Source organism: Triturus cristatus, chromosome 4_2 (genome assembly GCF_964204655.1).
Source record: "Triturus cristatus chromosome 4_2, aTriCri1.1, whole genome shotgun sequence".
Lineage (NCBI taxonomy): Eukaryota > Metazoa > Chordata > Amphibia > Caudata > Salamandridae > Triturus > Triturus cristatus.
The window spans coordinates 796,399,132-796,424,986 of NC_140586.1; the positions used below are offsets into that span (position 1 = coordinate 796,399,132).

At 47.3% G+C, this 25,855-nt stretch overlaps 2 protein-coding genes across 3 annotated transcripts in view; both read right to left on the reverse strand.

Annotated features, from left to right (window-relative positions):
• The window catches only part of LOC146835060 (vitamin D3 hydroxylase-associated protein-like), an 824,670-nt gene that overhangs the window by 694,836 nt on the left and 103,979 nt on the right, over positions 1-25,855 (reverse strand). The gene's annotated exons all lie outside the window — the stretch shown is intronic.
• Positions 18,522-25,855, reverse strand: part of LOC146835062 (uncharacterized) — a 104,983-nt gene continuing 97,649 nt past the window's right edge. For both annotated transcript variants that reach the window (XR_014960682.1, XM_085602731.1), the window contains 3 exons: positions 21,474-21,563; positions 19,911-20,021; positions 18,522-18,922 (listed from right to left, as the gene is read on the reverse strand). Coding sequence is in view for 1 of the 2 variants with exons in the window: in XM_085602731.1 (XP_085458857.1) it covers positions 18,639-18,922; positions 19,911-20,021; positions 21,474-21,563 (485 nt within the window). In the remaining variant the exon portion in view is untranslated. The remainder of the gene's footprint in view (positions 18,923-19,910; positions 20,022-21,473; positions 21,564-25,855) is intronic.

A 25,855-nucleotide genomic window follows, 5' to 3' on the forward strand; every position in this document is an offset into this window, starting at 1 on the left:
TTCTTCCTTTCTTTTTTATGGGCACCGACTAGTATCTGCCCTCTTGCTCTGCCAAAAATTACCCCCGCAATGGCCCCCCTACCTTTTAGTTCCTGGCTTCCTCCGTTACTAATGGTGGCGGTCCGCTGCTCTACCCCAAACGGGATTGTATTCCCCAAGCCTCCAGAACTTGCGGCTGCAGCATATGTGCTGGCGCTGTCTCCACTCGCACGGAGGAAGCCTCACGCTGCTGCCCTGCGGCTCTTTCTGAGCTCAAGGGTGGCCTTGAACCAACGAGGACCGGTGTCTGATTCTGGACGTCGGATTAACAAGCCTATGGTCAGTGACACCGGCAACACCGAAAAATCACAGGCGGTAAGACACATCAGGTTTTCAAGGCTGTATAAGCGGCATTAGGAGGTGGTGGGATGTGGTATTCACAAGCTCAGTGGCTGGGAGCTCCGGAGCTCTGCGACCTGCGTGCTACGCGGCCGCCATGTTCTCCCCCCTTTGATGGTGGTGTCTGGAGTTAAGATTGTTGTCATTTGGACTTGGAACTAATAGAGAAGACTTTGAAACTCAACATGGGTACTTGTGTCTACTGGTGTAGGGCACAACATAAAGCTACTATTAAATTGTTTGTTAGTGAACACCAAAAAGGAGTAAACTTACACAAAAGTGTAGGTTTACCTTTGTGAATCAGGCCCAGTAAGTTTACATAGGGAGATGTGCTGAAAAGCAGCACTGGAATCGGAAATTATGGCCCCCTGGGTCTTGTGCAGGCTGTTGGAAGGAGAAAAGATGGTGGCGCAAGCACGGAAAATTCAGAAGTTAATCTGTGGTTAAATATATTGATGTTTGACAAAAAGTAAAGCGTAGGATAGAACAACGGGTGGCTAATAGGGGCAAAGGGGAGTAGGACATAATGTACTGTTAAAACAAGAGGTATGAGTTTTAGAATTTGCAGCTAAACCGAAGTTTAAACATGTGTGAGCTCTGACTGTTTCCAAATAAAGTGGTCTTTACCACAACTTGAGAAAAACAAGAGCGGTCACTATCCCAATGTGTAGCTTAGCAACCGTTCTCCTAAACAAAGCTTTTGAGCTAAAATATCTCCATTTTAATGACGTGTGGGAACCAGGTTCATATACTAGATCCATTGTGGCACTAATCAGGCATCTGAAACTTCTAAGTGATGATGCTTATATCACGTAGCCACAGCCTAATCTTGCCTGTCAATCTCCCGCTGAGAGCAACGCTTGCCTTGGGGACTCGGAATCCCAGCTGCCTCTGGAGATTTCCTGCCACGCCACACACCGACGCCGTGCTTAAAAGAGCGCCGCGAGTCCCGAGGAGTTGAAGCCACAGACTAATCTTGCCTGTCAATATCTTGCTGGGAGCAACTCTTGCCTTGGGGACTCAGAATCTCAGCTGCCTCGGGGGATTTCCTGGCACACACCGACGCCACGCTTAAAAGAGTGCTGCCAATCCCACAGAGTTGTAGCCACAACCTATTCTTACCAGTCAATCTCCCGCTGGGAGCAACGCTTGCCTTGGGAACTCAGAATTCCATCAGCCTTGGGGGATTTCCTGCAACACAATACACCACAATGCCACACTTAAAAGCACGCCGTGAGTCCCACAGAGTTGTAGCCACTGCTTCATCTTGCTTGTCAATCTCCCGCAGGGAGCAACTACGCTTCGCACACAGAACATGCATAGTTTGCACTACTACGCAAAATGCACATAACACAGTGCAAAAACTGTGCTACAACACATAGCGTAGCAGTAATATCAACAATAACCACAAATGCTTTGATAAAGCAATTTTACATGCTAAAAAACACATAACCAATTCACAAAAGTGAACTGTAAATGAAAATATTAGGCAATGAGAGAGGTGATGATTTTGGAGTCCCTCCTCACCTAGGGGGAGGACCAAGCAGATGCCTTGAACACAAAGAGCATATCATGCAGGTGAACGATTCAGTGGTGGTCCCTTCCTCCTAGCACCACCCCAAGCACAGTTATGGCCAAAAATACCATCCCAACCAAAGGCCCTGCAAAGCGTTATGGGACGAGATTAGCCGTGGGCAGTGAATATTATAGTGTCCAATATCAAAATAATTCTATAAAGAGCTGCAGTTTAACTAGTCGTTACTAGATGTCCCTCACGAGTCAAATGCAAAAGCATTGAAACCCTTTCATGAAGCTTTTGCATTTGACTTGTGAGGGACATCTAGTAACTACTAGTGGAACTGCAGCTTGATGTAATAATAATTTCAATGCTTTTGCATTTGACTCATGAGGGACATCTAGTAACAACAAGTTGATCTGCAGCTCTTTGTAGAATTATTTTGATATTGGATGCCATAATATTTACTGCCCACTGCTAATCTCCTCCCACAATGCTTTGCAGGGCCTTTCTTTGGGATTGTATTTTTGCCAATAACTGTGCTTGGGGTGGTCCTAAGAGGATGGGACCACTACCGAATCGTTCAAGAAGATGTGCTTTTTGTTTTCAAGGCATCTGCTTGGTTCTCTCCCTCGGTTAGGGAGGATCCCAAAATCATCACCTCTCTCACTGCTTGCTAAATTATCATTTTCACTTTTGTGAAATGACTAGATGCATTTTAGCATATAAAGACAGAAATATTTAGTTTATCATAACTTGCACTGTGCAAGATGTTGTTTGCAATTATTGCTCAGAGCAAACAAGCAAACACTACTATCAGCTACGCATGCAGCATAGCTACCTGTAGTGCTACTAAGTAAACTATGCCCAGTGTTACTCAGAATCCCAGCTGCCTCGGGGGATTTGCTGCCACACGCCAACGCCGTGCCTAAAAGCGTGCTGCGAGTACTGCAGGCCAAGGGTGGGCCCATCGGAGCCTCTAACATCCACCATCCAAATTAAGGTACAGTGTTTTTTAAACCTTCTAACAAAATGGTGAAGAGACAAGGCCCTATCAAGAAAGCGAGTGGAGGGTCAGTGGCTACATGGATGCTTTCCTGTCTAGAGCAGCAAGCATTTTATGTCACGAAATAGAATTGACACAGAGGCGCCTATCTCTAGAGTCCCTACCCTCCACTAAGGATACCCGTAGAGAACCCCCGGGAGCAGATGGTGCCCTACACCCAGTCCTCACAACTACTGATATCTCCCAATCAACTAAAAACAGGAGTGTAAACTCAGACATCCCCACAGGCTGCGCACACTGAGACTAGTAGGGGGCCTGCGCATTCACCTCAGACTGAGCTCCCCAATGACCCACCAGCTAAGAGACGTAGGGGCGGAGATACCATGAAGTCTAGGCCCAAGCCAACAACCCTAAACCGAGCCCAGAAAGACAAGCGAGGAGACCCCCAGACGCCCACAGAGACCCCAGCATTACTATCTTGCGCAAGCATAGCACCTCAATCTGTAATATTAGACGAAGCATTCTGGGCCGAATTAAGCAATCTGTTGTCTGCTGTTAGACCTGGCATCATTGGCATGAGTCTCTCCTCCATTTTTTTCTGTTTGCCTCCTCTGTTTAAGATGTTTTTGCTGGATTCTTGCTTTGGGCACTGTGCCACTGCTGATCAGTGCCACAGTGCAAGTGCTCCCTATGTTAAATTGTTACATTGATTGGGGTTACCATGATTGGCTTGGTTACTGTTCAGACCCTAGTCTAGTGCACTGCGTGTGCCAAGGGCATGTAAGTTAACTGCTGCTGGTGGGCTTGCAGCACTGGTTGTGCCACCCACAGAAGCAGCTTGTAAAATGTGTCTCAGGCCTGCCACCGCAGAGCCTGCATGCAGTCCCTGACTGCCATGTCGACTTGGCAAGGAAACCTACTTGCCAGTCTCCAAACCTTCACTTTGCCACATTTCAGACACCTCTATGGTAGGCCCTAGGGCTGGGTGCATTGTTGGTAAAAGGTAGGTCATGCCCTGATGTGTGTGGCATGACCTAATAGTGAATTACAGCCATTTTCGTTTTTCACTATTGAAGGGCTACCTGCCTCCCATAGGCCAGAATGGGCAGACGGATTATTAACTCCATTATAATCTATCTGACTCAGGGAGCATGGTAGCAGGTCGAGTTTAGTATCCCTGAACTCAGAATTTAATAACACATCCTTTAGGATGGATGGTTTTTGAATTCTATGTTTGAAAATAGCCCTTTTAGAAAGTGGCTATTTTCTAGGCCTGGGCCAAAATTCCGTTCCGTTTGCGGAAATTGCGATATTTTGGCATTTTCGCGTTCCGCGGAAAGCGCGAAAATGTCAAAATTTCCGCATTCCGCAGCTTAGCGATAATTTTTTTCTTGCTCGCGCTGTAAAACAATACATTCTCGCGCGCGCGCGATCGCCTTACCTGAATCCCTGCGTTCTCCGACAAGTTTTCTTGACCCGGTCGCGTTCTCCACGAGATGTTGGATTTTGGTAGCCATTTTGCGCTGTCTCGCGAGAGTTCGCGGCTGCATTAAAGTCATTTTTCACGCGATCACGTCATTTGTCGCGCGATCACGTCTTTCTTCTCGCGATCATGCACCGCGCGAGTATGAGAAGATTGAGATCTCGAACATGTCATTCTACATCGCGAGCCAGAAGATGAGGACGCGGGCACGTGAAATCGAACGCGAACAGGAGAAAGAGACCGCGAACACGTCATATCCAACGCGACAGGGACAAAGAAGAGAACGCGATCATATCGTTTTCGACACGCCGGCGGAAGTAATGTGAAGCTCGAGAACTCAACAACGTAAAATTTACAATTTGGAGAGGAATATCGGCTCTAGCAGCATGAAACCATCTGCAAATACTGATTTTGGATGAAAAGAACTCCTTACATTCACATTTGGCTTTCCTTTTTTGTGCAAGGAGTCATTTTTTTACAAGGTGGAGAGAGGGAGGAAGTGACACAGAATCTCCAACTTCCTGTTCTTGTCCAGCAGGCTCCTCCCAGTGCTTTGTCCATCTCCTGCTCATTCTGCCTTTGGATTTGGAGCTGGAAAGATCACTCTTTTTGTCTGCTGCATCATTGCAATTGGATTTCAGGATTTTTGGAATAGGATATTTTACAAGTAAGTGGTTGTTGTGTTTGATTGTGGGCATTGCAGTTGTTGTGTAACTACAATTTATTTTTGATAATTAATTAATTATCATCATTCCTTTTTTTTATTTTTTTTTTAAATTTTGTGGGTTGTAGTAGTAGGCCCGAGCTAGCCATAGGCATGGCCTCATGGGTGTGTGTGTGCATGATGAAGCAACTGTTCCTTTTGTTTTTTGAATATATTTAATTTTCAAGCACATTTAGGGCATGGATGGCATTGGATTGAGTTGGGGAAGTGTGTTTTTTGGGGTGGCCTTGCTGATGTTGTTGGGCCTGGCCATGTGGCTGGTGGCCATTTTGAGGCCTAGGCCTGCAAGCTTGCCTGGCCTTGTCTGCCAACAGGCCTGCTTTCATCCACTGCTACCAGAGCAGGTAGCCACAGCTTTAGTAATCTACTGTTTTCTGTGTGCTCTGTTGAATTTAGACATCATTTAGGGCATGGATGGCATTGGATTGAGTTGGGGAAGTGTGTTTTTTGGGGCGGCCTTGCTGATGTTGTTGGGCCTGGCCATGTGGCTGGTGGCCATTTTGAGGCCTAGGCCTGCAAGCTTGCCTGGCCTTGTCTGCCAACAGGCCTGCTTTCATCCACTGCTACCAGAGCAGGTAGCCACAGCTTTAGTAATCTACTGTTTTCTGTTTGCTCTGTTGAATTTAGACATCATTTAGGGCATGGATGGCATTGGATTGAGTTGGGGAAGTGTGTTTTTTGGGGTGGCCTTGCTGATGTTGTTGGGCCTGGCCATGTGGCTGGTGGCCATTTTGAGGCCTAGGCCTGCAAGCTTGCCTGGCCTTGTCTGCCAACAGGCCTGCTTTCATCCACTGCTACCAGAGCAGGTAGCCACAGCTTTAGTAATCTACTGTTTTCTGTGTGCTCTGTTGAATTTAGACATCATTTAGGGCATGGATGGCATTGGATTGAGTTGGGGAAGTGTGTTTTTTGGGGTGGCCTTGCTGATGTTGTTGGGCCTGGCCATGTGGCTGGTGGCCATTTTGAGGCCTAGGCCTGCAAGCTTGCCTGGCCTTGTCTGCCAACAGGCCTGCTTTCATCCACTGCTACCAGAGCAGGTAGCCACAGCTTTAGTAATCTACTGTTTTCTGTTTGCTCTGTTGAATTTAGACATCATTTAGGGCATGGATGGCATTGGATTGAGTTGGGGAAGTGTGTTCTTTGGGGTGGCCTTGCTGGTGTTGTTGGGCCTGGCCATGTGGCTGGTGGCCATTTTGAGGCCTAGGCCTGCAAGCTTGCCTGGCCTTGTCTGCCAACAGGCCTGCTTTCATCCACTGCTACCAGAGCAGGTAGCCACAGCTCTAGTAATCTACTGTTTTCTGTGTGCTCTGTTGAATTTAGACATCATTTAGGGCATGGATGGCATTGGATTGAGTTGGGGAAGTGTGTTTTTTGGGGTGGCCTTGCTGATGTTGTTGGGCCTGGCCATGTGGCTGGTGGCCATTTTGAGGCCTAGGCCTGCAAGCTTGCCTGGCCTTGTCTGCCAACAGGCCTGCTTTCATCCACTGCTACCAGAGCAGATAGCAGCTTTAGTAATCTACTGTTTTCTGTTTGCTCTGTTGAATTTAGACATCATTTAGGGCATGGATGGCATTGGATTGAGTTGGGGAAGTGTGTTTTTTGGGGTGGCCTTGCTGATGTTGTTGGGCCTGGCCATGTGGCTGGTGGCCATTTTGAGGCCTAGGCCTGCAAGCTTGCCTGGCCTTGTCTGCCAACAGGCCTGCTTTCATCCACTGCTACCAGAGCAGGTAGCCACAGCTTTAGTAATCTACTGTTTTCTGTTTGCTCTGTTGAATTTAGACATCATTTAGGGCATGGATGGCATTGGATTGAGTTGGGGAAGTGTGTTTTTTGGGGTGGCCTTGCTGATGTTGTTGGGCCTGGCCATGTGGCTGGTGGCCATTTTGAGGCCTAGGCCTGCAAGCTTGCCTGGCCTTGTCTGCCAACAGGCCTGCTTTCATCCACTGCTACCAGAGCAGGTAGCCACAGCTTTAGTAATCTACTGTTTTCTGTTTGCTCTGTTGAATTTAGACATCATTTAGGGCATGGATGGCATTGGATTGAGTTGGGGAAGTGTGTTTTTTGGGGTGGCCTTGCTGATGTTGTTGGGCCTGGCCATGTGGCTGGTGGCCATTTTGAGGCCTAGGCCTGCAAGCTTGCCTGGCCTTGTCTGCCAACAGGCCTGCTTTCATCCACTGCTACCAGAGCAGGTAGCCACAGCTTTAGTAATCTACTGTTTTCTGTTTGCTCTGTTGAATTTAGACATCATTTAGGGCATGGATGGCATTGGATTGAGTTGGGGAAGTGTGTTTTTTGGGGTGCCTTGCTGATGTTGTTGGGCCTGGCCATGTGGCTGGTGGCCATTTTGAGGCCTAGGCCTACAAGCTTGCCTGGCCTTGTCTGCCAACAGGCCTGCTTTCATCCACTGCTACCAGAGCAGATAGCCACAGCTTTAGTAATCTACTGTTTTCTGTTTGCTCTGTTGAATTTAGACATCATTTAGGGCATGGATGGCATTGGATTGAGTTGGGGAAGTGTGTTTTTTGGGGTGGCCTTGCTGATGTTGTTGGGCCTGGCCATGTGGCTGGTGGCCATTTTGAGGCCTAGGCCTGCAAGCTTGCCTGGCCTTGTCTGCCAACAGGCCTGCTTTCATCCACTGCTACCAGAGCAGGTAGCCACAGCTTTAGTAATCTACTGTTTTCTGTGTGCTCTGTTGAATTTAGACATCATTTAGGGCATGGATGGCATTGGATTGAGTTGGGGAAGTGTGTTTTTTGGGGTGGCCTTGCTGATGTTGTTGGGCCTGGCCATGTGGCTGGTGGCCATTTTGAGGCCTAGGCCTGCAAGCTTGCCTGGCCTTGTCTGCCAACAGGCCTGCTTTCATCCACTGCTACCAGAGCAGGTAGCCACAGCTTTAGTAATCTACTGTTTTCTGTTTGCTCTGTTGAATTTAGACATCATTTAGGGCATGGATGGCATTGGATTGAGTTGGGGAAGTGTGTTCTTTGGGGTGGCCTTGCTGGTGTTGTTGGGCCTGGCCATGTGGCTGGTGGCCATTTTGAGGCCTAGGCCTGCAAGCTTGCCTGGCCTTGTCTGCCAACAGGCCTGCTTTCATCCACTGCTACCAGAGCAGGTAGCCACAGCTCTAGTAATCTACTGTTTTCTGTGTGCTCTGTTGAATTTAGACATCATTTAGGGCATGGATGGCATTGGATTGAGTTGGGGAAGTGTGTTTTTTGGGGTGGCCTTGCTGATGTTGTTGGGCCTGGCCATGTGGCTGGTGGCCATTTTGAGGCCTAGGCCTGCAAGCTTGCCTGGCCTTGTCTGCCAACAGGCCTGCTTTCATCCACTGCTACCAGAGCAGGTAGCCACAGCTTTAGTAATCTACTGTTTTCTGTTTGCTCTGTTGAATTTAGACATCATTTAGGGCATGGATGGCATTGGATTGAGTTGGGGAAGTGTGTTTTTTGGGGTGGCCTTGCTGATGTTGTTGGGCCTGGCCATGTGGCTGGTGGCCATTTTGAGGCCTAGGCCTGCAAGCTTGCCTGGCCTTGTCTGCCAACAGGCCTGCTTTCATCCACTGCTACCAGAGCAGGTAGCCACAGCTTTAGTAATCTACTGTTTTCTGTTTGCTCTGTTGAATTTAGACATCATTTAGGGCATGGATGGCATTGGTTTGAGTTGGGGAAGTGTGTTTTTTGGGGTGGCCTTGCTGATGTTGTTGGGCCTGGCCATGTGGCTGGTGGCCATTTTGAGGCCTAGGCCTGCAAGCTTGCCTGGCCTTGTCTGCCAACAGGCCTGCTTTCATCCACTGCTACCAGAGCAGGTAGCCACAGCTTTAGTAATCTACTGTTTTCTGTGTGCTCTGTTGAATTTAGACATCATTTAGGGCATGGATGGCATTGGATTGAGTTGGGGAAGTGTGTTTTTTGGGGTGGCCTTGCTGATGTTGTTGGGCCTGGCCATGTGGCTGGTGGCCATTTTGAGGCCTAGGCCTGCAAGCTTGCCTGGCCTTGTCTGCCAAGAGGCCTGCTTTCATCCACTGCTACCAGAGCAGGTAGCCACAGCTTTAGTAATCTACTGTTTTCTGTTTGCTCTGTTGAATTTAGACATCATTTAGGGCATGGATGGCATTGGATTGAGTTGGGGAAGTGTGTTTTTTGGGGTGGCCTTGCTGATGTTGTTGGGCCTGGCCATGCGGCTGGTGGCCATTTTGAGGCCTAGGCCTGCAAGCTTGCCTGGCCTTGTCTGCCAACAGGCCTGCTTTCATCCACTGCTACCAGAGCAGGTAGCCACAGCTTTAGTAATCTACTGTTTTCTGTGTGCTCTGTTGAATTTAGACATCATTTAGGGCATGGATGGCATTGGATTGAGTTGGGGAAGTGTGTTTTTTGGGGTGGCCTTGCTGATGTTGTTGGGCCTGGCCATGTGGCTGGTGGCCATTTTGAGGCCTAGGCCTGCAAGCTTGCCTGGCCTTGTCTGCCAACAGGCCTGCTTTCATCCACTGCTACCAGAGCAGGTAGCCACAGCTTTAGTAATCTACTGTTTTCTGTGTGCTCTGGTGAATTTAGACATCATTTAGGGCATGGATGGCATTGGATTGAGTTGGGGAAGTGTGTTTTTTGGGGTGGCCTTGCTGATGTTGTTGGACCTGGCCATGTGGCTGGTGGCCATTTTGAGGCCTAGGCCTGCAAGCTTGCCTGGCCTTGTCTGCCAACAGGCCTGCTTTCAACCACTGCTACCAGAGCAGGTAGCCACAGCTTTAGTAATCTACTGTTTTCTGTGTGCTCTGTTGAATTTAGACATCATTTAGGGCATGGATGACATTGGATTGAGTTGGGGAAGTGTGTTTTTTGGGGTGGCCTTGCTGATGTTGTTGGGCCTGGCCATGTGGCTGGTGGCCATTTTGAGGCCTAGGCCTGCAAGCTTGCCTGGCCTTGTCTGCCAACAGGCCTGCTTTCATCCACTGCTACCAGAGCAGGTAGCCACAGCTTTAGTAATCTACTGTTTTCTGTTTGCTCTGTTGAATTTAGACATCATTTAGGGCATGGATGGCATTGGATTGAGTTGGGGGAAGTGTGTTTTTTGGGGTGGCCTTGCTGATGTTGTTGGGCCTGGCCATGTGGCTGGTGGCCATTTTGAGGCCTAGGCCTACAAGCTTGCCTGGCCTTGTCTGCCAACAGGCCTGCTTTTTCATCCCCTAGGATCAGAGCAGGTAGCCACAGCTTTATTGATCAAGTGTTTTCTATGTGATCTGTGAGTGTAGTGTGTGGCTGTACACAGTACTAGTAGTATAACATAGCTCTAGTTAAAAAAAAGTCATAAATGGCTAGACTATCTTTTGTTTGCACTAGTACAGTACTAAGTTACTGAACCACAAAAACAAATGCAACATTTCACTGATGTTCTTCTCCTGTCTTCTTTGCTTTTAGGTGCACAAAAGACAGAGTAGGAGGTGTCATCGGCATCACCTGGCTACCCGTTGTACTGCCAGCCAGACAGAAGTCCTGCTGCGCATCACGCCCACGTGTGACCAGAACTTGTTGTGCATCTGCCTCCTGCCTGACATCGGAAGAAGATGGCCCCAAAGAAAGGTACCAGGTCCAGTACCAAGAAAGTTGCTGGTGAGAAGAAGGAACAGAAAAAGGAAGTGCCATTAACCACGACTGGTGGTGTGCCGGCCAAGGTTTTTTTTGGCACCAAAGCGTTGTCCGGGAACCAAGCTGGGAGCAGCACAGCGGTCCAGCAACCCCACCAACCTAGGCCCAAGGGCTTTACTGTCGCAGAGGTAGCCAGTCTACTAACGGGCAGCGATGTTGAAGAAATGTCATTACCGCAAAGTAGTACACAATCAAGTTCAACGCAGGCGCAAACTCAGCAGATCAGTGTCAAGCCGCCGCAACCAGAACAGCAGCAGCCGCCGCAACCAGAACAGCAGCAGCCGCCGCAACCAGAACAGCAGCAGCCGCCGCAACCAGAACAGCAGCAGCCGCCGCAACCAGAACAGCAGCAGCCGCCGCAACAGCCCACCATAGTAGTTGTTGCTCCTGACGTAGGGGCATTTCAGGAAATCGAGCTTCCTGCAGACAAAGTGGAGCGAAGTCAAACCACTGTTTCAGAAGTTCAATTGTCTTCCAGACCACCAGCAAGGAAAAGGAGGCTTAGTCCATCATCCTCTTCTTCAAGCCCCGCTTCTGATGGTCGTGATGACACTTGGGTCCCACCAGCTCGGTCTGAGAGTGAAGTACGCCACAAGACATTGCTTCTGAAAAGGAAGGTCCCAGAAAAACTTAGAGTTATGGAGGTAGATGTAGAAGAGGGGGGTGATGATGTTGATGAAGACGAGCCAGACATCACGCACATTACTCCCGCCCCAAAGGGATTGGAGACCGACATTCTCACCCCATCCAGAAAGGCTGCTACTGAGCGGGATGTAGCACGGATCTCACCAACACAGGTTACACCACCACTACCTCCAGCTGCCATATTATGCAAGGCCCGGCAGGGACCTACATCCAGCTCAACCATCTCAGTAGGAAGTGGTAGTAAAAGTCACAGTGTAGGTGGACAGGGTCACATATTTTCAAGCACCCCCTCAAGTTCATCTGGTGTTGAAAGTGGCACATCCAGCAGTGCCAGAAAGTTCTCCTCCCCAGTTTGGGACTTCTTTTCTGTTAGCGCCAAGGAGGAGAACGTTGCTATATGCGCAATTTGTCGGCAAGGTGTTCGGCGTGGTAAGCTTGGTACAAACTATGGTACCGGAGGACAAGCAAGTCATCTAAAAATACACCACAATATCGTGTGGGAGGATCACCTACGTAAGTTGAAAGAAAGTAGGAAAACTAAACCCTTTGAAGTTGGTCAGGAATCAGGGAGCGATATTATTGTGGTGGCAGGTGAAGAACAGGGAGGCATTTCTAGCCCGGTCACCAGTAGTGCAGTCACTGCAGTGGTAACGCCCACATCCTCCTCAGTAACATCAGAGTGGCACCGCAGTAAGAGCCATACTCAGAGTGTGGGTGAGACACTAAGGCGACCGGCGAGTACCTCAATGAGACAATCTGTGTCGTTGAGCCTTAGTGGGTTAATGAAAACAGCACCACTAAGGAAAGTAAGCCAGCCTACCATTGACAGCATGTTTAGGTTGGAGGGGCAGTTCCAACGCAACCACCCAACGGCACGATTGTACAATGCGAAGCTGGCTAAAATGTTAGTGCTGGACCTTCTTCCTTTTTCATTTGTGGAAGGGGTGGGTTTCCTTGAATTTGTGTCTGCCATCTGCCCGAAATGGAAAGTTCCCAGCCGGTCCTATTTCGCAAGAATTGCTGTTCCGGCACTACATCATGATGTGCTGGAATTGGTTGGTCACGGTTTGCAGCAGAGTGCTGTGCACAATATCCACCTGACAACAGACATGTGGACCAGTTGCCAAGCCACAGATTACATGTGCATCACTGCACACTGGATCTCTTTTGTGGGGGTTAGAGATCAACTATCTGCACGAGGTGTTGTTGACACAGCTGCGATTTTTGAAGGTACTCAGAAACATGCAACTGTAGCCATGTTCGCCATGGAGAAATCTCATACGGCTGAAAACATTTTAGAAGAGTTTCGCACCAAGGTTTTGGAATGGCTGCGGCCCAGAGGGCTTGGTATTGGTTTTGTTGCCACAGACAATGGCAGTAATGTACTTAACCTCTTCGATGCCGTTGACGGAACGGTTCCGTCATGCACGCCGGTTGGGCTGTGCTTATGACGGAACCGTTCCGTCATGGCCCCGCCCGCGCTCAGATCTTTCAGCACTGCGCGGGAATCCGCGCAGCGCCGAAGAGGTTAAGGCCATGGAACTTGGTTCCTATTTCAGGGTTCCGTGTTTGGCACACTGCATAAACATTATAGTGCAAGACTTTCTGAAAAAAGAACCCATAGTAAGCAATTTACTGGCCATCTGCCGAAGAATATGCACTCATTTCAGCCATTCTTTTAAAGCTCGGAAGCAGCTGAGGATCATCCAACGTGACCGTAGGATGCCAGTCAAGGCACTCATCCAGGAGGTGGCAACACGTTGGAACTCAACGTATTACATGCTTGATCGTCTGTACGAACAGCACAGGTCACTCAATGAATATGTCTGGTACAGAAGCAGTGATGCTAGTGTTAAAGGTATGACCCTTCAGAGGGAGCAATGGACCCTAATTCAATGCCTGACTGAGATGCTGTCTCCTTTTGAGGTCTTCACACGTGAAGTCAGCAAGGAGGACTGTACAATGGGCCAAGCTATCCCATTGTTGCAAATGCTAGAGCATGAGCTGAATAATGTGTCTGAATCCTACAAAGGTGTAGAGGACAGAAGGCAAGCCCATGACTTGGTGGAGAGCTTATCCAGGCGCTTATCAGAAAATGTAAGGATACAAAATAAAATTTTGTCACAAGAACATTACATTTGTGCCACAATTCTGGATCCACGTGCAAAATTAGGACTATTCCTTTCTTTTTCCGACAATGATGTTGCCCGCTACAAAAGTTGTATAGCTGAAGCAGCCATCAAGTTTGAAAACGAAGGGCTGCTAATTAAAAGCCCGCCACATCAACCCACAACAAGTACTGATACTGAAGCAGGCCATGCAGAATCAAGTGCAACTTCGTCGGCTGAGGGCAGTGCGGTTGGCTCACAATCGCAACACTCACCATCACCATCGACTGCAAAAACAATAACTGGATCATTCGGCCGAGTACAATCATTATCAGATTGGTATGTAAAGATGGGCCTTAAGCACAGTGCTGATGCACAGAAAAAACAGCACAAAAACTTACCAGCAGCAACCCTGAACATTGAGCGGATGGTCCAGGCCTACCTGGACGACCCAACAGAGGTGTACGTTGATCAAAACCCAGTGCAGTATTGGTATAGGAAAAGGTCTGAATGGCCACAGCTCAGCAGGCTGGCGATAAGCTATCTGGCTTGCCCTGTCGCAAGTGTCTCTTCCGAACGTGTTTTCAGTGCTGCTGGTTCCATTGTAACCTTGAGAAGGACCAGTCTATCTCCCAAAAACGTGGAGAGGTTAACAATGATCAAAATGAATCAGCACTTCATACCACCGAATTACACAATGCATGAATCAACAGAGGAAGATGAGGACAGCGGCTCAGGTGACGGAAGTATTGTGTCAGATGATTACCTACTACTGGAAGATCCCCCAGAGTTTGAGGACGAGCTATACTTCCCTGACAATTAGGCTCGCACTTACTGTCTTCCTCCCTTTTTTCCCCCTTTGTTTGTGTCTGTCGTTCCGGTTATAAACTTGTGAATCGCAACAAATGCATTATCACCTTCTTCTACTCTTCTAATTTAAGATACAAGTTTCAGGTGTCTGCCATTTGACACTACAGTCCTCAGAATCCAGCTCCTCCGCTCGATCATACTGCATCTCCTGGTCAATTCCATTTCCCTCATGAATGATGATTGGATGATGGTAACAACAAATTCAAACTTTCCTCGTCCTTCCAAAACAAGTGGACCATGAATCTGATGACTTCTATAGCTATCCTCCTTCAGAGCCGAGAGAGACTGGCCATTAACTGAAAATAAGATGCAACAGGTAATGATTGATGCCATGCAATGGCCGCAGAATAGCAGACTGAATGATGTAGATTTTGTTGTGTGTGTTGCGCATGAATGAATTGATGTAATTGTGCACTGCCACTAATCAACATTCTATAGAACACACTAATTTTCCCCTTCTTGCAAACAAGAAATGTGTACTTCTCCTGCATCTTGGTGATACATTGCTTTTAATTCAATACAGGAAGGGGACTCACTCAATCTGCGCAATGCAAATGACTGTGACTTAACAGCACCGTCCATCATGATGATGGCGAAAGAGACGGCCTGCAGCGTTAAAGAGATGAGATGCAACAGGTAATGATTGATGCCATGCATTGGCCGCAGAATGGCAGACTGAATGATGTAGATTTTGTGGTGTGTGTTGCGCATGAATTGATGTAATTGTGCACTGCCACCAATCAACTTTCTACAGAACACACTAGTAATTACTAATTTTCCCCTTCTTGCAAACAAGAAATGTGTACTTCTCCTGCATCTTGGTGATACATTGCTTTTAATTCAATACAGGAAGGGGACTCACTCAATCTGCGCAATGCAAATGACTGTGACTTAACAGCACCGTCCATCATGATGATGGCGAAAGAGACGGCCTGCAGCGTTAACGAGATGAGATGCAACAGGTAATGATTGATGCCATGCATTGGCCGCAGAATGGCAGACTGAATGATGTAGATTTTGTGGTGTGTGTTGCGCATGAATTGATGTAATTGTGCACTGCCACTAATCAACTTTCTACAGAACACACTAGTAATTACTAATTTTCCCCTTCTGGTAAACAAGAAATGTGTACTTCTCCTGCATCTTGGTGATACATTGCTTTTAATTCAATACAGGAAGGGGACTCACTCAATCTGCGCAATGCAAATGACTGTGACTTAACAGCACCGTCCATCATGATGATGGCGAAAGAAACGGCCTGCAGCATTAACGAGATGAGATGCAACAGGTAATGATTGATGCCATGCATTGGCCGCAGAATGGCAGACTGAATGATGTAGATTTTGTGGTGTGTGTTGCGCATGAATTGATGTAATTGTGCACTGCCACTAATCAACTTTCTACAGAACACACTAGTAATGACTAATTTTCCCCTTCTGGCAAACAAGAAATGTGTACTTCTCCTGCATCTTGGTGATACATTGCTTTTAATTCAATACAGGAAGGGGACTCACTCAATCTGCGCAATGCAAATGACTGTGACTTAACAGCACCGTCCATCATGATGATGGCGAAAGAGACGGCCTGCAGCGTTAACGAGATGAGATGCAACAGGTAATGATTGATGCCATGCATTGGCCGCAGAATGGCAGACTGAATGATGTAGATTTTGTGGTGTGTGTTGCGCATGAATTGATGTAATTGTGCACTGCCACTAATCAACTTTCTAAAGAACACACTAGTAATTACTAATTTTCCCCTTGTGGCAAACAAGAAATGTGTACTTCTCCTGCATCTTGGTGATACATTGCTTTTAATTCAATACAGGAAGGGGACTCACTCAATCTGCGCAATGCAAATGACTGTGACTTAACAGCACCGTCCATCATGATGATGGCGAAAGAGACGGCCCGTTAACTTAAGATGAGAAGGAACAGGTAATGAATGATGACAATTAATGGCATGCATTGGACACCTGACTCTGAGCTATTGGTCTTTGTGTTTGCGTTGTTTGTTGTGCACAAAGTGATGTCAAAGTGTACTAGTGGTAATCTATCTTTCTGTACACAATAAAGAATGACTCAAGTCAGTAATATTTATATTTCTACTCTTGTTGTGTTATAAAAATTACACTTGTACTGCAGGCCGATCTCCAGTCAGTCAGTAGAAGTATCAGAGCTGATGATGAAGTCAGGAGGATGTTTCATGAGTGGCATAAAATGGAAAAGCCTAAAGGTAAACACGTCAACAACAACCACAGCACACCCAAATGTCTGTGTAGAAGTTGAATAGAGTGTAGCGGTGGGATGACTGCAGTGCATTGATTTTACTAACTTTAACTGTAAAATGCTATGTTTGGAATGGATAATGTGCTTTGCGTTTGTCCAACTCTTTGAGAGAAAAAAAAGGACTCTAAAGTGTTAACGTAGGATGTGCTAATGGTAAGCACTGTGGGCCTGATCTCTCCTGTTACTGTTGAAGGTCTATGCTGGAAACAGACTACAGTAGAGATGATGCATATGCATACATGCCACCTCGGAAAGTGTTCTTGTTGCACTACACCATCACTTGTGCATTTTTTTTCACTTTCTTTCTGAATATCCCCTTTGGTTTTCAATCTAAAATTACAGGCCGGGCCTTGTCCAAAACTTTGTAAAACATTACAATGCATATTAATTACCTTACCAATCAATCACCTTTTTATTCCAGCCGGGCAGTGGCGAGTGGCGAGGCGACACACCCAAGATTGATGGACGAGAGGAGCAAGAGGAATGCCGAGATGCAAAAAAACAGTCCACATTTTTGACCAGGATAAGACAGTAACAGTATCCACTTTTCACTTCTTTTAAATAATTTGATTAATATCTTGTATACATTCTTTACAACAGTGTGTTCTTGGAGTTGTTATTATCAATCATCATTACGTTTGCTCTGTGTTTACGATTCTTCACTACCAATATTTAAAATTTCTATTTGCTATCTGTTAAAGTATTAAGGCCGGAACAGAACAAGAAATAGAAGTGTATGTAATCCGGGCCTCATCATCATGCATGCATTGCCTTTTTCCCCCTTAACATATGGAATGGATATGGTATGGTAGTCTTCAATGATTGTCGTTTGTTTGTCTATGTATGCATACTGTTTTTCTATGTCAAACCTTTCCCAAAATCCCCCTTCCCATCCAATCAACGGACCCTAACCCTCTTCCCCCGGGCTGTGTGACTTATTGTCGAGGTGTAACTAAATTAAATGTACACCAATACTTAATCACACACTTGCTGGGGCGGATGTGGTGAAAGCAACACTACTTCAATTTCAATGCAGAGCGATGATCTTCTTCTGCTTGCCCACCCATGAGTAGGATATTTCAGAGGTTATTTTATTTACCAAAGGAACATATACCTCAGCATGAATTGCCGGCATTGATTGGATTTGTTTGTTGTCATTCCTCATATACAGCACTAACTGTTAGACTGTAGGCATAGTCAAGTCGACAAAACTATAGTTTGTAACTCTGTCTAGTAGGCTATCCTCATAATAATCAGCATTCAGTTTTTTTGGCAAATATTTGAGCATATAATTGTTGCTCGGTAAATTCTGTGATGTACTTCATTCAACTACTCCTCTAACAGTCTCTCAAAGGCGATTGACTATCTCCTTTTCTTTTTTTGGAAATGCTGCCACCCTGCCATTGTATACTACTACTACTATACTACCACCACCACCACCCCAATCATGGCATGTATGAAAAAGGAAACCATCTTCACCATGCAGCCAGTGATGTGCCACAGTTGGACATAAACATCAAGCACCGGTAAGAGAGAAGTTTGGGGGAGGCAGAATTAATAATGGACATGTTGTCAATGATTTCAGTTTCAAACACCACTCCAAAGAATGCATAGTAGGACCAGTCAATGAGTGAGGTGTGTCGCATCTATCTGTTTGTGTCTTATACAGTCAGCAAATTATTGAAATCAAACACACGCTATGGGCGGCCATGCACCAGCAAGGAAACAGTGTGATGTAAAACAGTTACCCCACCTACAAAACATGAACAACATTGCATGTAACATAGAAAAATATATTTAATTGACCCTAACAAATAAACTAAACCCACAAAAGCTGAACCACCCACCTCCCTAACCCCAACGACTGTCCATAGAAGTAGAGAACGCCCAAACGAGTGAAGAACGAACAGGGATTAAAAAAGGGGCAGTGACAGGGACTAACTGGTGGGGCGGGACTGGAGGAGGACACGCATCTGGTCCTCTAAATAGGCGACGCGGCGTCTAAGGCCGCGGCAGTTGCAGCCACAGTGGGGGGGGGGGCACCGGAGATGACACGGTGGCGGCGGGCAGCCGCCAGGCGGTGGCGCCTTACCACTGGAGGGCGGTGGCTGGGGCCGGGGGCACCGGAGGAGGGTTCAATAGCTGCAGCAGTCTCCTCCTCCTCCTCGGCTAGGACCACAAGCCGCCGGTATTCCTGCTGGATTGCCTCCAGCTTCCGGCGCCATGCCTTGGCGGCCAACTCCTTACGGTTGAGTTTCGGAGTTGCTGTGTATCAAAAAGAAAAAAACAAGACAATTGTAAAATATAGTCTTAATAAAACAGTAGGAGAAGGTAATTATTTATACACATAGTGGCATGGTAGAGTAGCACTATAAAATAAAGCACAGTAGTACATAACATTTTAAATGTCGCCCGTCCTTCTTCCTTCCACCTGTCTTACACTTTTTAGTTGAACAGTGCACCAGGTGCTCTTCTCCATAAAACTTTCAAAGCGGAGTTGAAATCAGATAGATGAGGACATTGGTTACTCAATACTCCGGCTCCTAGTCCTATACCAATTAAAGGGAATTCTAGTCTTCTAGTTCACTCTTCAAACGTCCCCAAGAACTCATACTTACTTACGACATCGGATAGCGGGCGGACTTTGTCCGCCCGCCATCCGACTGCTAAAAAGGGTGGGGGTCCCGTGGGGACAGTTAATTAGGATGATGCGCCCGGCACAGTGGCGGGCGCACCCTGTTTTTTTCAATTTAAATTCTGGTTGGCTTTGCTGAAAGCAATGCTAAAATGTTGTGCTGCTTTTCCAAGCACAACATGACGGGCCTCGCACGGAGCCTGTCACGTTTTGCTTTGAAAGTCGGGGGGTACCATAGCATCAGTAGGTACCCTCCATGGGGGCCCCCAAGCATACTCTGCAATGTGTGCATGCCTTTCCGTGGCGGACGGCAATGCCGCCACGCAAAGGCATTCCAAAATGCAGATTATATGGCTGCCGGTGTGGTGAGAGTGACACCACCGCCATATTGAACCCTTTTCCGCCTGGACATGTCTGAATATTTTCTACAGGGATGGCGGGAGGCTTGCCCCTGCGGTGACGGCAGTGAATTCCAGCCGGCCCGGCGGGGGCAATACGCCCACCATCCTAATGGGGCCCTAATTCACAACTGTACAGTATACATATACATACAGTACACCTTTGCAGTGAGTGTGCTGTCAAGTTCAACAATAGTTAAAGATTATGAATCTAACTTACCACCGCCTGCCACTGGTGCTGCCACTCCCCCTCCGTTGCTATCTGCAACTGCCGCATCCTCGCCCTCGCCGTCGCCTTCGCTGGCCCCAGCAATGGTGGTTGGTAGTGTGCCTAGAAAACATTACACATTTATTAGGCGACATATACACCTCCCCCCTATTGATCAGTAGCAAGGTTGAAAAATGAGTTAATACTAACATACATCACTAGTACAAATCAGGTAATAGTAGAGTAGACACTAAGTTATATGATCATTGTAGCATTTGCTTGATTAGCCCTAGCCATGCACATGTGACGTTACCTTTACCTTGCAGCTTCTTAAGACACCTTTGAGCCCACATGACCTGCCTCACACTGCTACTGTCTAGTCTACGCGCTGCGTACAAGCGGTCAACAAACATTAACAAGCCACTTTTTTAGGGAGAACTGGTGTACTACTGTTACTGTTAGTCCATATTGCTTATCCATAGATGCTACACTTTTTGGCACGGCTGAGAAATGCTTGCAAGTTGCAATATACTAACGCACACCATTTCTTTTTTCGCATTACAGACGCAAGATTCCCTTCTACGAACCAGAGCTTCTGAACGATGCACCAACTACCAGTACTAGGTTCTTCTGAGGTGAGGGGTCCCTTCACTCACATCTTCATTTATAAATGTATATAAACTAAATTGCTATGGGATGGTGGTGCTGCCTTCCACCACTGTTCAGTTATCATGATTTAATTCCCAACTGTATAAGTGTAACAATGTATATTGTATTAATGTTATTGATTTGCCGGTTGGTGCTGCTAAGAAAACAGTGTACAGACCTTCTCAAATTGAAATAAACATTTGAAACTTACATAGACTTCGTGGTATTTGGTGTGGAGTGGACTAACTTACACGAGTGAGCAAATTAAAGTAAGGGTGTGCATGTGAATTGCTTCCACGACAGAGGTTGGGTGTGTTATGTTCTGGGTTGTCTACTTGTTGGTTATCTTGGGGGGAGGGTTCCGAGACCTAATAGGTATGACAAGACAGTACTATAGTCAAGCAGTGGAATTGTGGTGGGTGCGGAATTTCTGATTGAGGTGTGCAAAGAAGGTCCAACCTACCATCACCAACATCCTATTTTCTGGTGCAAATGTATGTGCAAGATCCCTACAACAGTGGTATGTCCTATAGGGTATCATATCAAAATATTAAGAAATCTGGTAGGGCTGTTGTTGCTGTGAATTTTCAAAGCCTCAACATCAATAAGAGTAAAAGTAGTACAAGACAACGACCCAACGGATTGTACGAGCTACTGGTGAATATGAGTTTTATATTACAACCTTTCACAAAGAGTGGCACTGGCCAACTGGGCAAGACTAGCTACTACAGTACAGACAGACAGACTGATAGTATGTAGTAGTACTCAGTCATCATAGCGGAGGCAGGGATAAGCTTTTTGAAACCGTACAGATCGAAGGATAATTGGTGGTAAAAAAATAGCATTTGGAAACACACTATAGTTCGGGAGAAATGGGGCAGTAAAAGTTATGGAATAAGAAATATTATTAAAAACAAGAAGACTTACTGGGGCCAGCAGAGGAGCCCTCAGCGGTGTCCTCCTGGTGGTGTTCCTGTCCCGCCGACTGTCCAGTCCCTGTCGGTCTGCCCCTGGGTGCTGATGGACAGGAGAGATATAGGAATTAAGAAAGAGACAAACATTGATGGATGGTGTCAAACAAATACAATATTTTTCAACAACGGTCAAAAAACACTTATGTAAACAACAATTGCAATAACTACATTGACCGATCTCATCTGGTCAACATGTAATATCGTGGGATTCGCAGTTCGACTACTTAAGTTACTATTTATCAACAGTAATCCATTCTTCCATTCTGATTCCAGAAAACTATAACAAGTAAGCCTAAGTATTAGTACAACGTACCACCCAACCTAGCCCACCTATTCCAGGCATGCCAATTGTACATTAAGTATGCATTTCCACTGTATTCCTCAACAATGTGTATGATCCAATCATGGAGGACACATGAACATGACTACATTTTTTGTATACACCAAATTTTGGTTTGATTGATGCTGATCTGCTACTGCTAAGTAACTGCAAAGCCTACCTCCACTCATTGAACAAACTAGAAAAGGTTCTAAAGACTGCCGTACTAGCAGCACGTCACGTAACTGAGTGAGGGGGGGCATCACGCATACCACTAACCAATTAGAAGGTCATACAAAGTACCTAAACCTAAGTATCAATCCGCCGCTATCTATTAGTGACAGGACAAAGTAAGGAGTGGACGTGAGTCACTGTAGCATTACGTAACTTAATTTCTCTAAAATAAACTCGTAAAGAATCACGCTAAGCAAGCGCAAACGCAAAGCTGCAAACAAGTAAGATTAGTAGTAGCGCAGAAGAGCACCTGTGTCATAATCACAGAAGACTTTTAAACGTTATTAACCTGGAATGTATTGTAAGCAGCAACATTCTAGCTGGTTGGAAGGAAAAAAAGATATTCGCAATATATAACATAGAGCAGAAGAACAGACACAAAGTTGTAATAATTAAATAGGTACTCACCAAGCCCTGGGACCTCCACTCCTAGCAGGTCCAGCAGGTCCTGCTCACGGTCCAGGATGTCGGACCACCGGTGCGTCAGCTGTGCCTGGGTGCGCCGGACCCCAGAGATGCGCGACACTGCCCGGCGCACCTTACCCCACCGCTGCCGACGCTCCCGGAGGCCGTACCCGGACCCAGGCCTGCCACCTGCTGCCAGGGTTGAGGGGATGTGGCGCTGCACAAAGAAAATTAGTGCAGCCAACTCCGCCTCCCCAAATAAGGCCCGTGCCTGCACCCCTTGTGGGCGCCGCCTTCCGCAAGGAAGGCGGTCGCGGCTCTGGCTGCGCCGGCGAACAGCCCTGCCCTTGGACATGGTTCTGGGGACGGGGCGGGAAAGAAAAGGTAAAATAAATAAAGGAGTAAAGGAAATAAATAGCGGGCAATACAAAGAGAAAAAGTAGCTAAAAAACTAAAAAAAAGTAGACAAAAACCAAAAATATAGAAGCAGGAAAATAGTTAGAGAAATAATAAGTAATAAAGATCAAAAAAAAGTGGCTATAAACAAAGGATTGAAAAGATTTAGGGAGGATTGAAAATCAGGCCCCAGAACCATGCAATAGAGTGGAAAACAAGATGGCCGCGCCCATTGCGACCACGTGCGCAAGTTCGCGCGATATTTTCTCCCCGAGCAAGCAAAAAGCAACGCGATCAAGTAAAAGCGGTCGCGAACAGGAAATATCGACCGCGAACATGCATTGCGCGACCCGGAACAGGAAGTAAACATCGCGAGAGGGCGGGACAAGTGAAAACAAGATGGCCGCGCCCGTGAGCAACCGCATGGGTAAGTTGGCGACCCGCGATCACGCAAAAAATACCGCGAACAGGCGGCAAAAAACTTCTGCGTCTTCGCGATATTTCCGGCGTGTTTGCGGAGATTTTCTGCATTTTCGCGATAATTTGCGGAAGTTAATTCCGCAAATTTCGCCCACCCCTACTATTTTCTTGTCCAACTATCCATCGGTCTCTGCTGGTTTGGTGTGTGTGTCAGGGGCTGGGTGGCTCCAAAGGTCTGAATGAGTCAGTGTGGGGTGAATGAGGCATTTACACTTAGAGTGAGGGAAGAGTAGCCTGCCCTGCCTGACACAATGCTGGCTCCACCTCCTGCCGGGCGACTGATAGCCCTGCTCCTGCCAGTGACAATACTGGCTCCGCCTCCTGCTGGGCGGCTGAGGACCCTGCCCTGCTCAGTGAATAGACCAGGTGCCTCTGCCTGGCAACACCCACAACAAACCTGGGATGGGGGGAATTTCCCTGCTTGGACAAAGGGAACAAAGGAGAAATGGGGTATAAAAGAAAGACCCCTGAACCAAGAACTCAGATCACTTCTGACCAGGAAACCTCTACCAAGGACAAGAAGCCTGCTGATCTAAGGACTTGCCCCCCTTCTGCCAGTGTGCTGTTTGCTGTGGGGAACCTGAAGCTGCTTCTTTATTTTTGCCAAGGAACAAGGAGAGAGGAACTTGGTGTGTACTCTCTAAAGCTTGCTAGAAAATCTCCAAGGGCTGGAAGAGTGCCAGCCTCCTGTTGAAGTCACAGGGCCAAAGGACTTCACCCTCTACTGAATTGCTGATTGCTGGAAAGTGTTGTTTCCAGTACACAAGGGAAAATCTGCAGTCTCGACGCCGCCGATGCCGCCGAATCCAGCTCGACATCGTGAGTAACGGCTCCAGTGTTCCGAGCCTTCGACGCCGGCCGCCGGGCCCGATCGACGCAAGTAGCAACGCCAGGAGTAGTGAGTTCGGCTCCAGCTCCAAGTGACCCCGTCTTGACGCCGGTATCGACGCCAGTGAGTAGCGAGTTCGGCTCCAGCTCCAAGCGACCCCTTCTCGACGCCGCTGCTGATCGCATCGACTCGACGCCCTTCTCGACGCCGTGAGCGCTGCTCCGGCCCGACATCCCTCGACGCTGCTGCGGATTGACCGGACTCCAAGGTACGACCGACGCCGATCTCGACGCCGTGAGCGCTGCTCCAGCCCTCGACGCCGCTGCGGATCGACCCGGCTCCGAGGCACGATCGACGCCGACCTCGACGCCGACATCTCGACGCCGTGGATCATCGTTTTCTTCATTCCCAAAGGTACTGTGTTTGTGGGGTCTGTTGCAACTCCAGGCTCGACGTAGCGCTCCTCGCAGTCGACGCCGAACATTGAGAATCACGTAAACTCAACGTCGTGTGACTCCTGTGGGGGTCACATTGTTGCCAAAGAACTGTGTTTCAGAAGAATACTTAATTTTGTTGCTAAAGAACTATTTGCCAAGAAGAAACCTTACTTGAACTATCAGTTTTCCTTCCAAAGAGGATTTATTAAGACTGTGGTATATTTTTGTCGTTATTTGGTCTTGTGCTAAGCCTTATATAAAAATACTATTTTTATAATAACTCCTGTGTTGTGTCCATTTGTAGTGTATTCACTTTATTACTGTATGTGGTCATAAATGCTTAACACACTGCCTCTGAGATAAGCCTGTCTGCTCTGCCAAGCTACCAAGGGGGTAGCAGGGGTTATCTGAGTGTGTAATCCCCTTGCCCTGACTAGAGTTGGTGGGTCCCTATTTGTCAGAAGTGTATACCTCTGCCAACTAGAGACCGCCGGTTCTAACATCTGCCTTGTTGGAGCCCATCCTATCCAAATTGACAGCTATTGGAGAGCGTTTATCCAGGTTGGAGGCTCAAAATGCTTTGAACCACCGTCCCTCTGAACCTCATCCCACAGAGCTGGCATCTGTTATTACGGACAAGTCTTCATTTTCATGTCAGGTCCACAGCAACTTGGGTGACTTTGCCGCACTCTGTACCAACTATTGCTACACTCCCTGATGGGCTGCCCCCCATGGACATAGCTCGCCATAAGACACCCAGGGAAAGTCAAATCCCACCGGCACCGGGTAATACGGGCTTTGCATATCAGGCTTCCGGAGTCCTGGGGGTCATGGGTGGTGACCCTCAGAAAACTCAGTCATCACTTAGATCACAGGCAAGCACTAAAAGACATGCACACCAACCGCAATAAGTCTTACACCTCCCGCCCGCAGCATCTACCTTAGTTTTGTCTAATGTACCACCACTCGGTAAGAACCAGCCTGAATCCACTCAACAGCTAATGGACACATCTTTGCATTGGCTATCAAACCATCTAATGGCTATAGCAATGAGAAGCTATCCCCTGTCCCATGAGATTATCATGGCCGGGAGAGTGGGCTGGGTGGGCAGCTCTATAAAATCCATTGACGGTGATTATGTTGTAATTAATTTTAACAACGCACAAGTGGTTGAAGCCCTTTTGAGCAACTGTCATAGTATGGCAGCTAGAGGTACTCAGATCATACCCTTATCT